At 50.1% G+C, this 16,717-nt stretch overlaps 1 protein-coding gene across 4 annotated transcripts; it reads right to left on the bottom strand.

Moving 5' to 3' along the window:
- Positions 1–271: 271 nt before the first annotated feature.
- Positions 272–16,111, bottom strand: Grm6 (glutamate receptor, metabotropic 6). Of its 4 annotated transcripts, none has more exons than XM_030245465.1 (11): positions 15,641–16,111; positions 14,853–15,540; positions 13,074–13,290; positions 12,380–12,515; positions 10,642–10,796; positions 9,383–9,523; positions 9,080–9,280; positions 7,078–7,223; positions 6,363–6,986; positions 3,192–3,503; positions 272–2,019 (listed from the first exon to the last, which is right to left on the bottom strand). In XM_030245465.1, the coding sequence occupies exons 2-11, from the start codon at positions 15,336–15,338 to the stop codon at positions 1,822–1,824; spliced, it is 2,616 nt and encodes an 871-aa protein (XP_030101325.1). In that variant the 5' UTR covers positions 15,339–15,540; positions 15,641–16,111; the 3' UTR covers positions 272–1,821. The 4 variants fall into 4 exon arrangements, with proteins under 4 accessions (XP_030101325.1, NP_775548.2, XP_017169707.1 ...); NM_173372.2 differs by having other exon boundaries at positions 14,853–15,349; positions 15,641–15,795; XM_017314218.1 differs by lacking the exons at positions 10,642–10,796; positions 12,380–12,515; positions 13,074–13,290; positions 14,853–15,540; positions 15,641–16,111 and having other exon boundaries at positions 9,080–9,316; positions 9,383–9,661.
- Between the last annotated feature and the right edge of the window lie 606 nt (positions 16,112–16,717).

Genomic DNA, 16,717 nt, shown 5'->3' with positions numbered 1-16,717 from the left:
CAGGAAAACCATAGATGAACATGAGGAGGAGGGAGAGGAGGAGGGGGAGGAAGGGGAAGGAGAAGAAGAGAAAGACGAAGAAGAAGAAGAAGAAGAAGAAGAAGAAGAAGAAGAAGAAGAAGAAGAAGAAGAAGAAGAAGAAGAAGAAGAAGAAGAAGAAAAAGAAGAAGAAGAAGAAGAAGAGGAGGAGGAGGAGGAGGAGGAGGAGGAAAATAGAAAAAGCTTTTAATTAGAAGTCAAAACACTGCATATTAGAAACACAAAGAAAACCGTAAGTGCAAGAAAACCTTTATTCAGACCATGGCTAACTGACTCTAGAAGAGGTCACAGAGGAGAAAACCACCATGAAAACAGTCCTATAGACAAGGCTTTGCCAAGAGAACACATTTCACACTTTTGAGGACTCAAACAGGACAGAAGCCTCAGTCCAGAGCATTGGATCGCACTCGGCAGTAAATGTAGACCGGTGCTCTGCACCATGGGAAACTGGGAACACACCAAGGGAGGACTCTCTAAACAGCACAAACATTCTAAAGAGAAGCCTGTTGTCTTTAAAATGCTAAATAAAGTATTATATCTCAAGGTCAAAACTCATTATAGCTTGGAGCATCTGTCCATTGAAGGGCAGCTCCCTTTCAAAAATGAGTTCTGTACCTTAAATTCTGGAGAATTCATAATAAATTAAAGCACTTAACTCAATGCATTAAAACAAAAACAAGGAAAAGAGAGTTCCCTAATTTTAAAAAATCTGTTTAAAAAAAACAAAAACAAAAACAAAAACAGTGAAATAAATTAAGTCCATGCACGGTCTTCCAATAACTTCCTCCATGTGCCTCACACCCACCTTTCATGTTGGTGCTCCAAGAATATATGCCGGCGAGCTTTTATTCTCATTCTGATCATTAAAAATTAAGCTGGGCATAGTGACACACACCTTTGATCCCAACACTTGGGAAGCAGAAGCCAGCAGATCTCTGTGAGTTCATGGCCAGCCTGATCTACATAGTGAATTCCAGGACAGCCAGAGTTACATAGGGAGACCCTCACTCTAGATGATGATGATGGTGAAGTGCAGCAACAAGACAATTCACGGACCCCCTGACCAAAGCCCAGCTATACTTTATCATCTCTTACCCACACTATTGTGTTGCCATTTCTTCAGCTTGGAACAATCTAGAAAAACATACACAGCAAAGAAAAACTGCCAAACCATTTGGATGACCCTGGGGAAAAGAGCAAAAGGGAAGCGACATCACAGAAGCCTGCCCCAGTTCCCTGTATGGTTCCTCTCTGTGCTGCAGGCCCAAACCCGGTTCCCAGCGCCCTCCTACAGGCTCTGCTCAGGGAAACGATATTTCCCCAGGTTTCCTATTGTGGCAACTGAACCTCCTCAGCTCTAATCCTGGATTTCTTGTTGGGGTTTTCACATTCTGGCGGACACCCTGGCCAGCCCCTAGGTTACGGTGTTGGATCAAGATAAATCTTATCAAACTTGGGCAAGCCCTGACTTTACCACGGGTTTGAATGCCCGCCCAGACGGTGTCAATTTAGTCTCTGTCTTCAGGAAGAATGCTGGAAGCAAGTATTTCCTACTGTGGGTAAGAAGGAAGGGCTGATGAGGCCAGCCTGCCCAGGAAAGCACAAGTCCAGCGTGGATCATGGTTTAGCTCTTTCTGGAGGCACGCCCATCCATGCTGGGCATGATCTTTACACAGTCCTGGCCTCCGATGGTCTCTGAGGATCTTTCACAGCTTCCTCTTTGAAGCCACGAACAGCAAAGGAAGGGCAGGGAGCAACCTGTGGCACCCACACTCAACCTTGCTACTTGGCGTCCTCTGAGTTCTCGCTCTTGGGCGGGGCCGCCATCGTGGAGGTCTTCTTGAGGCTGCGCTTCCGCTTCTGCACGTTCTGCTCTGGATGGAACAGGATGACGTAGGTTTTGGGCACATAGAGCATGCCGAGGGACACCGACGCGCTCAGGCTCAGGGACACAGTCAGTGTGGTCGTTTGGATGTAGATCTAAGCATGGAGGAGGGAACAAGACTGGACTTAGCCATGGTATCCCTCTCTCTCTCTCTCTCTCTCTCTCTCTCTCTCTCTCTCTCTCTCTCTCTCTCTCTCTTTGCCTTCCCCTCCCCCTCTCCCTCCCCTTCTCACTCTCCTTCCGTTCCTCTCTCCACTACATATAGACTGGAGGTGAGTTACTTCCGTCAAGTGAACGAAAATCAGAACAAAAGAAAAGTTAGTAGGAGAAAGGCCGGGCACAGTGTGGGTCTGGTGTGGGCAGGAAGATGGAGTGGCTCGGACTGAGCAGACTAGTACGAAGGAAGAGAGAATCTTGAGAGATGGCTCAGAGGTCAATGCACTTGCCATCAAGTCTGTAGACCGGAGTTGGACTCCCAAATGTTCTTACAATCTACACAATTTGGACTGTGGCACATGCACACGTGCTCACACACACACACACAAGCCATGAGCATTTAAATTTTCCTTTAAAAAAAGGAAAAGGGACTGGACAGACTTAGCAGGTAAGAGCACTTGCTGCTCTTGTAGAGGACATGGTTTGGGGTAACACTAGACAGTTTACAACCACCCATAATTCCAGTTCTAGGAGGGAATCCTGTGCCCTTACCCGGTCTACAAGAGCACCTGCATGTATATGATACACACACACACACACACACACACACACACACACACACACACAAATAATTTTTTCAAATTACCAAAAATGAGTTGGGTGACATTTGGGCAAAAGGTCCCACTCCTAATGGATGAACACGTTCTCAATATAGAAATGTGGGAATAGGCAAGGCCTTCAAAAGGGAGTGAATACCACACAAAAACATGTCACAGGTAAACGAATGTTCTATAGTTCTGAATAAGTGACTAGAGAAAGCCAAGCACTTGGCCAGCAGATTAATGAGGGGAGTAAACTATAGGAAGAAATCAAATGAAAAGAGAAAAAGGGAGCACAGAGGATGAGCATCGAGGAGGAGCACTAGAAGAACAGCGAGTGAGCAGAGGGCAAGAAGAATGGCTGGACAGGCAGACACAGGGTTCCAAGGGAGACAGCTGAGTGCAGTCACTCCAACGAGCCATCAGAATCGGTGGCCCAGCTCCTGGACAATCCAGACCTTCAGTAGGGAGTGAGGGGTGAAGAGAGAAAGCCGGCTGGGGGATCCAGTTACCTTCTCAGCTGACTGGGCGGTGCCAAAGAAGATGGGGACGAAAGCCAGCCAGATAATACAGGTGGTGTACATGGTGAAGCCGATGGGCTTGGCTTCATTGAAGGTCTCTGGCACACCTCGGGCCTTGATGGCATACACCGTACACGTGACCATGAGCAGGAGACTGTACCCCAGGCAGCCAATGAGGGACAGATCAGACATGTCACACTTGAGCACACCCCTGGCTTGCTCAGGGTCCACCGTCCTCTGTTCCTCATAGTCAATCACGCTGTGTGGAGGTTGGGCCCCCAACCACGCTATCACTCCCACTACCTGTGGGAACCAACACAGAGTCAGGGACATAGCCTCTTCTATTGACGAGTCTGCTCCAGCCCCTCGCCCAGGTCTCTGACAGGTTAGATTCCCTGAGATGTTCTTGGCCTATTGAGTTGGATGTTTAGTCCTAAGACTCTCCATGAAGTAGGATCATCCAGAGGTGTGTCCTGACCTGTGATGGGGTGGGCAGAGAGGCCAGATGTACTTGAGGCAATATGGACCAACCACATCAGGGCTGGGTGAGTAAGCAGCAACCAGACCACCCCGCATTGAACTTTTAGGGGCAGCCACGCCATGCCCCTGAGCACCTTCAAGGTTCTAGAACCCTCTCAGCAGCCCCAGTTTCTCCATATGCAGGATGGAGTAGCCACATCATCTATTATGAGGACATGATGGTAGCTTAGGGAAACAGCTAATGCTGGTGCCACCAATAAGGAACAGTCCCCAAAGGGCTGTTCTGTCCTCACACCCAAGCCACTCCATGGACATGACAGCACCAGCTTACACACAGCTAGCAACGTGGCAAGGCCGTTTCCCAGGAACCCCCTTCTCACTCCAAAGCTAGGGAAATGTCATGCCATGAGCTTACAGTTAAATGTGTGATGAAGCAAATATACCCACATCATAGGCCAGGAAAGTCCAGACCCTAACAGGGAGAAGATGGAGTTTCAGCTACTTCCTAGTGACAACAGACAAACCCTAAGCCAAAGGAAATGGAGGCATAGGAATCAAGATGTCTACATAAAGGTGAGACCCCCCAAAGGGGCTGACCCAAGGGTTATTTCCAATTGTTCACTGTGCAAGAGTGCCAGATGGATGCGCAGGCGGGGCTGAAATCTAGCCAGCTATCCAGTGTTGAGTCCCTAGGCAGGTAGGCCTGGACTGGTAGCCAGTAAACTGTGTTCTTCCATGGTTCCTTGCACTGACTTCACTCAGTGATGTACTGTGACCGGGAAGCATTAATAAATTCACTTTTAGTCATGGCGTTTCTCACAGCAACAGAAGAGAAACTAGAGCAGGACCTTAGGCTAATTTGTTCACTCCAAAGGAACATTGTGGTAGCAGCTCCAGGAACTAGGGCCTAATGAAATAAACCTGCCCCATCTGACCAGCCCAGCAGCATTGGAAGCTTCTCCTAGGGTAGGGGAGAAGTCAGTCAAAATAAACCAGATCCTGAGGGTGATGGCCCACAGGAGCATCAGCAGCCACAGCACACGCATACTGAAGCCACAACTCACATGACTGCTACAGAACCTGCAACCCTGCTGTAATAAGCTTCTATAAAATGAGGAAAAAGTGAGCAATGGATAAAAACTGACGATGAAGAGGAGACTCCAAGGGCCCAGTTACACCAGTTGTTACTCGCAGGTAAATTGAAGGAGCAAAGAAGGTGGGTGTAGTGGCCTCGCCTTTAATCCCAGCACTTCAGAGGCAGAAGCAGGTAGATCTCTATGAATTCCAGGCCAGCCTGGTCTACAGGGTGAGTGTCAGGCCCACAGGGCTGCATAGAGAGACCCTGTCTCAAAAAAAAAAAAGGCAATGAAATACTGCTGCATATCCATTGATAGAACCATCTAGAAAAGCCAAAAGTGTGAGGTATCCAAATTCATGAGGCAAGACAGATGAGTCTGAGGGAGTTGGGGAGCACAGACTCTCCTGTAAGCATCTCTATCCAATGAGTGAGGGGAGGCTGGGAGCACTTTCTCAGGATGCTCAGGGCGTGGTATCTGAAGAAAGATCCAGCATCTTCTAAGCACAAAGAATCCATTGTCTGAACCAATGTCATGGGAGGTGAACACAGGAATAAAAGGCCAGGAAGGAAGGACTCATCTGCCCAGGAGAATCTTCCTTGTCAACATGGGCCAGGCTGTGTCAGCATCCAGAGTGCATGGCTGGGTACACACAGTCACACCAGCCACCACAGACTCTTCATCAAGTCCTTCACATAGAAAGTGTGGAATCTGTTCAGTATTGTAACAGTAGCATCTAAGGAGAACCTCCGTGAGAACTCTGAACCTCGGTTTTTAATTCATTTTAATTTCACTGCATCATGTGATGCTGGCCCTGATGGAATGAGTGCTGCACCCCACGGTGACTGAGGCTTCAGGGGTACATGTGAGTCAGGCTGTGGAAGAGCTCTGTTAACTGAAGCAAATAACAGCACGGTCAGACAGGTGGGTGCTCAGTTTCCTCTACAAACGCAACAATGGAAAGAGAGGTTTAAATGTAAGCTGCTCTCAATCCTAAAGAAAAGGAGAGTGCATTGTTCTGCTGGATATTTCAACAGAGTCTCAATGTGTCATCCTGACTGCCTCAGTCTCACAGAGATTCCCCCTTCTTCTGCCTCCCAAGTGGGATTAAAGGTGTGGTCCACCACACTTGAGTTATTCTTTTTTATTTTTAAAAAAAAAAAGGATCCAAAAGGGGAAAAGTTGACTCTATAAAGTCTCTTCTCTGAAGATTTAAAATCTATAAAAAAAAAAAAAAAAAAAAAGACAGGGTCTTACAATGAAGTCCAGGCTGGCCTAGAACTCTGTATGTACACCATAGTGCTCTATCTCCCAAGTGCTGTGTTTAAAGGCTTGTGCTACCACATTGGCCTGAAAATTGCTATGTGCCAAGGTTGGCTTTGAACTTCTGCTCCTCCTACTTCCACCTCCTGAGTGCTGGTATAATTGTGTCACCATGCTGGGTTTATGCTGCACTGGGGGAATCAAACCTAGGGGCTTTGCATGTTAAAAAATCCCTCTGACAAATGAACTGCACCCCTAGTCTCTTATTCTCCGAGTTTTAAGGCGAAGGACTCTATGCACCCCTTAGGCACTCACCATGTTACTGGGGAATCTGGGGACCCACCTGCAGGGAGGTAAGGCCGAAGGTGATGACTAGCTGCGAGGTGGGGCTGATGAAGGGTGGCGGCGTGACAGAGCGCTTCCCTTGCTCGAAAATGCGGTAGATGCGGTTGGTCTTGGTGAGCAGGGCAGAGTAGCTGAGCGTGGTACCCAAGCCGAGCAAGAGTCTTCGGGAAGCACAGACGGCTGCACAAGGCTCGGCTACCATGAGGAAGGTGATGGCGTAGATCAGGAAGATGCCGGTGAGCAGCACATAGCTAAGCTCACGGCCAGAGGCGCGGACTATGGGAGTGTCGTTGTGTCGCATGAAGGTAGCAATGATAGTTGTGGTGGCCATGATGCCCAGGACAGCCAGGAGAAGGGGCAGAGCGGCCCACGGAGAGGACCAGGTCAGGCGCACCACGGGAGTGGGACGGCAGCCAGTGTGGTTGGGTGTCGGTCTCATGTGCCCTGGACAGGCCTCACACGTGAACTCGTCCACCTGGAAGCGGTACCCGTCGCAGGCCTCACAGTGCCAACAGCAGGGCACACCCTTCACCATCTTTTTCCGTTCACCAGGCCCACAGGGGAGGCTGCATTGAGAAGGGGGCACCTCATGGGGGTCGCCTGACCACTGTAGAGCTTCCATCTGGGGCAGATAAAAACACAAGCTGCTGACCTCTGCCACCAGAAATTCAGAGCCCTTTACCTCCACCGGCATCTTAGTTCACGCCACTTACATCCAGTCTAAGGGCCTCTGCCCATTGGCCCACAGCCTGGTACCCGCCACTGCTGGCACTTCCATTGGTTGCTTGGTACTGGAAGATGTCATAGCGCCCGGGGGCATCCCCATTCTCATTGAACATCACTGGGGTTCCTGCGCTACCTATAGGGAGAGGCCAGTCATTTCCGGTTGCTTTTCCAGCCCCAAAAGCCATCTTCCTGGGAAGTCTCAAAGGCCAGCCAGGATAAAAAGAAGGACCAGAGAGGCTCCTGGCAGCATGCTCAGCAGTGCTCGTTAGCAATGAGTGCAGCTTCAGAGATGGAGAGGAATGCTGCCTCACAGCCATGAGAAGGACTTGGGACGAACATGCCTCCTTGGAGGAGCTAGAGATGGCTCAGTGGGGTAACAGCCCCTGCTGCCCAAGCATGATCACCTGACTTCAGATCTCAGCACTCACTCCCAGTGCTCAGGAGCAGAGACAGGAGGATTGCTGGGTCTTGCTGGCCCTAGCCTAGCTTTAGTTTTAGTGAGAGACCCTGCCTCAAAGTAATAAGGTGGTGGGGAGTGATAGAGAAGGACACCTGATGTTCCTCTGTAGTCATACACCCAAGGTGTGCACATAGACATAAGTCTAACAAAACCAAAATAGCAAGCATCCCAAATACTTGATAGAGAGTGTACAGTTCTATGCAGGATAGTAGTTGAATATAAGGACAAATCCCACAAACCACATATATGTGATAGGATTTTCCCTGTCCAATTACATTAAAATATTAGTGCAGTGGGTGGCTTATGATTGGACAGGGAAAGGGAGTCTGAGCTAAGAGTTACAGGGACAGGGAGCGACTGGGGAGATGGGGAGAAGCAAGATGGAAGGCACCGAGCACAAAGATTCAGAATCCATGTGGTTTTAAATAGCCACAGGTAGATTTAATATCATAAAGGATAGAATAATTTGGGGTGGGTGGTAGTGGCACACACCTTTAATCCCAGCACTTGGGAGGCAGAGGCAGGCAGATTTCTGAGTTTGAGGCCAGCCTGGTCTACAAAGTGAGTTCCAGGACAGCCAGGGCTACACAGAGAAACCCTGCCTCGAAAAACCAAAAACCAAAAACCAAAAACCAAAAACCAAAAAAAAAAAAAAAAAAAAAGGAGGGATAACTTATCTGATCTAGGTGGGTACCTTTTATCATTTTCAATTGGCTCTGAAATTATTATATGGGCATCTTGTGAATTGAGAATTTATTGATATATAAATCTGACTGGTTAATTGTAAGCTTCAAGAGTTTTGTTTCTGCCAAGTTGCTGGGTGTTGTGGCAGCTGACCACGGGGTGGATAGTCATTGCATGGGGCTGGCATGGCAACAACCCACCAAGGGAACTTGGGAACTCCGGCCCAGAGAGACCTCTGAGTCGAAATCACCCAGCTGGAGCCATGTGGCCTGTCAGTGCCTGGCGTAGTGCGGGAACTTGCTGGTCTTTTTAATATTTCCCGCAACACATACACACAGGGAATTTCTTTGGTCTGTTCAGATACATTCTTCAGAGCCTGGACCTTTCACAGCTTGTATTGGTGCAGAGAACATGTCAGATCCATGCCTTTTGCTCTGGCAGCTCAGAGCCTGGCTGGGGCTACATTTGGAAGGAAGCCTGTGACTCAGAGTGGGCTGTGCATCCAGAGCAGGGTGCTTCCTGGGGTCTGGACTGGGCCCCAGGCACACCACAGAGCCTGGCTGGGTCTTTTAACAGCTACCTGCAGTGAACAGGAAGTTCTATGTGACTTGTGGTGTCCAGGTAGATGGATCAAAGAGCAGTTCTTCAACATTGAATTTTGCAAAGTGGCTCTGAAGATGAAGCCCCTGGAGGGTTAAAAAGCAGAGGCCTACACTTGGCTCAGATATCCAGAGTCTAGTCTTGGTGTGTTCTCGTCCATCCTGTCCCTTTTTCCACTGACGGGCTGCTAGTCAACCCATGGAAACTGGCTTTTTCCCACGCTGTGGGGCCTGGCACCCACTCACCATTGAAGCGGACTGCTCGGATGTAGTGCAGCAGGGTCCGGCCATCAGTAGGCTCCATGGCTGGGCACAGACCTGTGTGGCCTGGGCAGAGTGCTTGGTGCATGCTGTGCAGAGCATGAGCGATGGCATACACAGCATCTATCACGAACTGCACCTTCCCCTCCTGTTCATAGGTGGAGTCCTGGCCGATGCGTTCCTCGCCTGTCCTAGGAGGCCCAGAGGAAGTATGCCTGGCCCCTAGACACCAAACGTGAACTCCCCACCCTCTCCCTTGTCACCTTCCCCATCCTGGTTAGTGCTCACCTGTGCATTTCCGGGTGGAATCATCTGACTGGCCACCTGAGCTGGTTAGTTTGCAGTTAAAATTCTCTTCCCAGAACTCAGCAAACCAGATGTTTCTGCGGTTGTTCTCCAGGGAACGAGTCATAAAGTATTGGTCAAATCCTAAGAGGTAGGAGGGTGGTGACCATCTGAGCCAGGTGTGCTTCTCTCATGTCCTTTGGTCACTGGCCCACTGTGTATCCAGGAGTGGCCCTGTGATCAAGATCTGGATTCTGAAGGCAGAGACAGGGGAATCCCACAGAGCAAGCTGGCTAGCAAGACTAGCCATATCGGTGATCTCTAGGGTTGGACCCACAGACCCTGCCTCAGTGAATAAGGTAGAAAAAGAATTGAGGATGATTCCTGAAATCAACCTCAGGCCTCCACATGCACACACATACACTTGTGTCATGTACAACACACACCTGCACGCGCGCGCGCACGTACACACACATACACACAAATGGAAAAAAAGGAATATGGCAGCTCTGGCATCCTTAAAGAATTTTTCACTGCCCTTTATGTCATGGCTAGGGGATGCCATGGTTATGTAATGGACAGGGCTTCACTACCCACCTTGTGAATGTGAAACCAGAGGCACAAAAAATACAGAGCTTTAGACAAAAAACCTAACTAGAATCCAAGGCTCTGAGAACACCATTGGCTCACTGATCCATAATGGCACCACCCACTTCCAGATCTCTCTTCAGATGAAACGCCTTGATTGCTAATACTCTTCTCGGACCAGCTTGTCCACTTGACAATTCTTTAGCACTCTAGCTAAAAGAAAAGGTGTGGAGGTGGGCACCCCACAAAAGATGGAAGCCTGTGGGAGGGCGGAGTGCATAGAGCCTGGGTCCCTGAAGCATGCTATCAAGGCTGCAGACAAGGTAGGCCTGGCTCACTTCATCACTTGGATCAGAAGGACAGTCTAGTCTACGTCCTTAGTATCTCTGCTGCCAACCTTCCCATTTAAATTACCTTTGGTACAAAAAAGCTATGTGCATGGCATTTTAAAGCAACAGCAAAACACTAGGGGCTCTTTGCTCTGGACTCTGAGCTGAGTGTCCGTTCTCTCATAAGCCTCATTCAAGCAACTGCTTGCTGGGATGAGACTACAGAATCTCAGAGTTACTCAGCATGTGGGACTCCTGGAAGAGAGCGGTACCTGTGAGACAAATGTGGAAATGAGCATCCCACACAGGAAGCATCAGGGAGGATGAGTGGGGTGGGGGACTCACCGTCGATTGAAGCCCTTTTGGGCAAGATGGTGATGGCCCCCACAGCCTCTTCCTCTAGGTTCAAGATGGGAGAGATCTTGGATCCCCAGCTGTCTGAGCCAACCCACAGGAAGTGGCCAGTCAGGTTTGCCTGGCGTGTTGCCTCCAAGACCCTCCTGGTAAGAACAGAGTTAGAAGTGAGTTACAACCTGGGATCATCCTCCAGTTTGGTTCTAGCCGCCTCCCATCCTGTATCCCTCCATCCTTCTCCACATCAACCATCACATCCCTGTTTATCAGGGCTCTGCCCACTGCATATATGAGTGTGTGTGTGTGTGTGCGCGCGCGCGCGCGTGCACATGTGTTATATTGTATATATATATATATATATATGTATATATATATATATACATATATATATATGTATGTGTGTGTGTGTGTGTATATATATATACATACATATACATATATGTGTGTGTGTGTGTGTGTGTGGTGACCAGAGGTCAACTTCAGGAGACCTCTACTCCTTACTTATTATTTATGTATTTATTTATTTCAGACAGGATTTCTTCAATGTCCTGGAACTTCTGATTTGGGTAGAATGGCTGGACAAGGAGCCCCAAGGGTCCTTCTATCTCTGCCTCCCCACCTGGGATTACAAGGCAGCAGGATGCTGGGGTTGAGCTCAGGTCTTCACGCTTGTGTAGCAGGCACTGTACTGGCTGAGCCATCTTCCCAGCCCTCTGTCCACTCTAACCCACTCTACACTGGCCCTCGGGTGGTGCTATAGTTTGCATTTGCTTTGAGTGTTTGTTTCTATCTGGTGGAAGCGTGCACCTCAGTGTAAATGCTGGGAGGTGACGTGACCTCTGAGAAGTGGAGCTTATAAACCAGCCCTGATACTGAATGCCTTTAATCCCAGCACTCAAGAGGACAGCTTGGTCCACATAGCAAGTTCAGGGATACAGAGTGAGGCCCTGTCTCATAAAAAATAAAAAAGAGGTGTGGCTTAGTGCAAGGTTATTGGGTCACTGGGGATGTTGCTCTTGACCTCTGGAAGGGTGAGGTAATTCTGTGAAGGTGAATAGCTATCAAAGAGTGAACCCTGTCCCTCTTCTTTCTGATGTTCCTTCTCTCCATGCACTCTTTCCTTCTCTACTCCCTCTTTCCATAACATTTGTCAAAATGTGATGCAAGCTAGGTCCTCAGCAGAGCTGGTGTCACGCTGCCTGAACTTTCACCTCCAAGAGTTGATGTTAAAAATAAGTCTTTTCCTTAAAAAACGCCCTGACTTGGATATTTTATTATAATAAAGACAAATGGATTAATGCAGAGAGCTCCTTTTGGGGAATGTCAGGGGCACTCAGAAGCCATTCTGTCTACAAATTCAGCCACCAATGTCACGCTCAACTTCCCAGGCTGGAAAAGAACCTTGGCTGGCTTAGGATAATGTAGGTTTCAGGGTTTACTGGGGCAGTGTCCCTCACGGTACATTTTCTGCTCTTGGGTTTGCCTACCAGTTCTCTCTCCCACAATGAACAATAAAAATAGTCGTGTTTTCCTGTGTTTCCCAGGCCAGGCCCGGAGAACCTTCAGCCAGTCAAGCCTGTCTCATTCCCAGAACAAAAGACTCCAGAGGGCGACAGGAAGGGCTTAGGGAGATGTGAGGAGTTGCTCATGGCCTGGAGTGAGGGAGAATAGGCCTCTCAGGAAGTACATCAAGAGTACACATGGTGACTGATTGTGCCACCTGTCCCACCTGATGTCATCTTCATTGGCAAAGATGATGATGCCCCGGGCGTTGGGTGTCTCCATGAGCCTCCGGATCACTTTGTGGAATTCTCCTGGCTTTGGTTCCCTGGGAATCTTTATTGATTGGGCAATACAGACACCTCCTGGATGGCGAGGATACCAAAGTCAACCCTTATCTCACCTACCCTCCCTCTCACATACCCACCTCCCTGCCGCTTCTGTGACTACAGGTGTGTGACTTAAACCCTGTGTAGGGCTTAATTGTGGAGTTTGGAGGATAGAGAGCTTGCCTGCATCCTACCAAGCAGACTATAAGCATGACCTGAATCCCTTAAAGTAACAGTTCTCAACATGTGGGTCTCGACCCCTTTGGGGATTGAACTACCCTTTCACAGGGGTCACCTAAAACCATTGGAAAACATTTTTACATTATAATTCATAACAGTAGCAGAATTACAGTTCTAAAGTAGCAACAAAAAATAATTTAATGGTTGGGGTCATCACAACATGAGGGTATTAAAGGGTCGGGTAGCAGCGTTTGGAATGCAAGACAGCCTTAAAGGAACCTCACCCTCCTGGAGCACTATCCTGCCTGGCCACAGAGACCCTCTCCATTCCTCTATATTCCATCCCAGGGATCCTGGCTAACCCCTTTGTTAGTTGACTGTTGCCTGGAACCCCCATGCCCACTCCCAACTCACCAGCCTCACGGGAGATCTGCACAAAGGCCTCAACCCCGCTTTCACCATAGTTGCCCTCAGAGGCCAGTGTAGACACGTAATTCCATCCCAGTGCCCGCACAATGTCCACCATGGCCTGCGCCTGGTAGGAGTCAGGAGGCACCACTCGGGAGAAGAAGTCATAGCGTGTGGAGTCACTGAGCTCTGGGGCTGTGGAGGCATAGCTGATCTGGGGTATCTGAAGCAGGAAGGACAGACAGCTAGGCTGTGGCTGGAGGGTCCAAAAACCAGGATGGCATTGGGGACTCAGGACATGGATAAATCACACACAAGTTGGAAATAGCTTTGGGGTTCAATAGGGACTTGTGACACAGATGAGGGACAAAAGGTTTGAGGCCAGATGGAAGGGCCACACACACATGCTAAAAGTATGGGGCTAGTGGGCTATCTGTGAATGCAGGAAGGGCTATCTGTGAAGGTTGGAAGGGCTCAGAGTAGGGCCACTCATAGTTGCAAAGGCTACAAGATGAAGAGGATCCTGGAGTTTAGGGAAAGTCTGCCCTGGTCTAGGGGAAAGGGTGTTCTGTTGCCCTGTTTCCCTGAAGGAGAGGCAGTCTTTGTCAGTGGCAACCCCCTGCTAGGATCAGAGTAGATTAGAGCTGGAGAATCAGGCTAGACAGTCCAGTGGAAAGGCTTGATAGAAACTAGGTTTGATCTATGACCATTAGATTAACAGCAGGGATTATAGGACTGAGCCACAAGCTACAAGAAAGCGGGACCTTTGGTGGGGGTGGGGGTGAATACAGTTGAGAAAACAGGAAAAGGAGGCTGAACTTCTTGGGCAGGAAGCAGATCTGCATTAGATCAGATAGCAGTGGTGGCCCTTCCAGAGATAAAGAGGGACCAGCAGGTAGCCCAAGATGTGGACTGGAAGTCTTGGGAAGCGGGGGAGGGGCAGTTCTAGGATGGGGTGAGTGTATCAGTAGTATAGGGAAGGGGAGTGGGAGAGTAGAAAAGTGGGAGGAAAGGTGGGGGGAGATGGAGGAGGGGTAAGGTTTAACTAGAGAGGGTCAGGAAGACAGATGGAGGTAAACAAGAAAGCAAAAACCAGAGGAAAGAGGGCAGAGAAAGGTCTTCTGCTGCTATAGACATGCCCTCTACAGAGGCATTCCAATCCCTGGATCCTGAGGTGTCCAGACTGCAAAGAACACAATGCCCCCTGGAGATGAAGAAGCCTTGCTGATAAGTAGTTTAGAAAAGAGATGGGAGCTCCGGACTTCTTTTAGAGCCCAACCCACCCCCTAACCCCCCACCCCCTGGGCACCGGAACGGGTTAAGGCAAGCATTTTGAAATGGAATTTAAATGTCGATTAAAAAAAAAAGGATGGCACTCCCCCCTTCAGTACTCTGCTTTCAGGGATAGCTCAGGGCCACTTCTAAGGACTTCTAAAGAAGGGCCTAGTTCCCCTGAAATCTAAATATCTTTGTCACCTACAGGTGCTCACGAGAGGAAGCACCTTGCAAGATTGAACAAGGTGTCAGCAGAACCTGAATGGGTGGACAAGTGGGTCTAGGTTCAATCTGCCCTTAGCCAACCTTGTCAGGACACAGACTTCTGGAGAAAGGGGTACCCTTCACACAAAGATGCCAGACCAACCAAGCTGGGAAAATTGATCTGCCTCTGTGGACAAAACCTTTTTAATCTGGATGATTGGGAGAGATTGAAACAGATTCTTCCAGAAGTTAGTAAAGGTATCGACCACCTGGGAGGGACGACGGGTGACAGACGCCCGCCCTCACCGCAAACAGGCGCAAGACATTGGCGACCATGATGGACACGGAGCTAGCTGAGGCGCCCACCACCGCCACGACGCGTTCAGGAGGCGCGGCGCGCAGCGGGGGGACGCCCCCAGGGCAGCGCACGCTGGCCTCTTCGCCGTCTCCGCGGCCTCGGATGAGCGCCTGCACGAAGCTCAGCGCCTGCTCCAGAGCGTAGGTGTCCCGCGAGCAGGTGTCGAGCAGCCGCGCGCCTAGTCGCACACCGGGCAGGAGCTCCGGGTCGGCGTTGATGCGGTCCAGCGCGTAGAGCATCGCCTCCAGCCGGTGCACTCCCTGCTCCTTCTTCAGCGTCCCGCACGCACGCCCTGCGGCGCCCCGGGCGTGCACCGGGAAGAGGCCGCCCAGCGTCAGGCCGCCTGCCAGGCGCACCGAGCCCGCACCGTGAGCTATGCCCGCCTGCGACAGCCACCAGGCTAGCCACAGCAGCAGCACTCGGAGCCGCCCCATCTGCTCCTGGACTGCGGGAAAGGAAGTTACCGGGACGCCTTGAGAGCCGGCGGACGAAGCTGCCACCCCGTGCTCAGCTGCCACTTCGGGATTCTGGCCGGACACCGAGAGCGCAGGAAAAGTTGGTGACTCGCGCACCAGCAACTCAGCAGCCTCTCCCAGGCCTCCAGAGGATTGCTCTCATTCTCCCTGAAAAGTCCCCCTGTTGATGGTCGGTCCCGCTCCTTCCCCCACAGTTCTGGGCAGCTCTTCCTCTGGACCCACCCCAGCGCACCCTAGGCTACCTCCCCAGTGGTGCTTACCTGAGCCAACCTCTGGCTAGTAGGACGAGTCTGTGACAGCTGTAAAATCAGAGCTACAGTCTAGAGGATTTAAGGATTCTGGGGAGGGATGAGGGTGAGGGCAGAGACCCCCTCCAGAGCTTGAGAGTGGAGGAAGGGCTCTCTTCTCTCTCTGCCTCTCTGACTCCCTGGGTCTGCTTCTCCCCTAGACTGCCTTTAAATTGTCTGACCCAGCAACACCAATAAGCTTGGCCACTCATCCTCAATATGCCGATTAAAGAGACAGATAAGAGTGAAAGTTGGAGATAAGAGATTTACACAATCAGTCCCGCCACCCCGAGAAGAGGAACAAAGAAGTCCAGGGACTCCCCTGGTCGGTCTTCAGAGACTTAGGTTTAAACAGAAAAGGACATGCATAGCCAAGTGGTTCTGGTTGCTGGGGTTCAGTCTCTCCTGCAAGGTGGTCTGACAGGTTGTGAAACTGTGTCATCTCTGTCTGGGAAGCAAGCTTCCTCTCTGACTGCACCAGGCTTCCGGGAGAGCACACAGGTGTTTCTAAAGCCCCTAACAAGAGCCTTGCAGCCGGTCTGACGCTGCTCTGGTCTCGGTCTCTCTGTGTTCTGCATTTCTGTATCTGCCTAGACGTTCTCCAAACGTGGCTTATTCCACTCGTAGTGTCTCCCTACCCCACCCCCTACGTTCTCAAACTTTCTTGCCTTCCTGCCGTTTTCATTCTCTGTCCTGACCACTAGAACCTTTTCTCTTTTCAGATATTGGTGTATGTATTATCTATCGTGTGCGAGCGTGCATGGTTTTGTGTGTGTGTGTGTGTGTGTGTGTGTGTGTGTGTGTGTGTGTGTGTGTGTGTGTGATATGCGGCACATGCCCTCTCACGCCAGAGTTAGTTCTCTCCCTTTTGGTTTGGGACCGGGACAAGGTGCATAGTTTGCATATCAAAGCAGACCTGACTTCAGGGATCTCCCAGCATCCCCCAGTCCCTACCTGACATACCCTGCCTCCCACCCTGAACTTTCCAGCCCAGGGGCTGGGCTGCCTTTTTCCCAGAGGTTCTTCCCTATGTGATCCAGACATTTTGGT

Source organism: Mus musculus, chromosome 11 (assembly GCF_000001635.26).
Source record: "Mus musculus strain C57BL/6J chromosome 11, GRCm38.p6 C57BL/6J".
NCBI lineage: Eukaryota > Metazoa > Chordata > Mammalia > Rodentia > Muridae > Mus > Mus musculus.
This window is presented reverse-complemented; position numbering and strand designations above follow the sequence as displayed.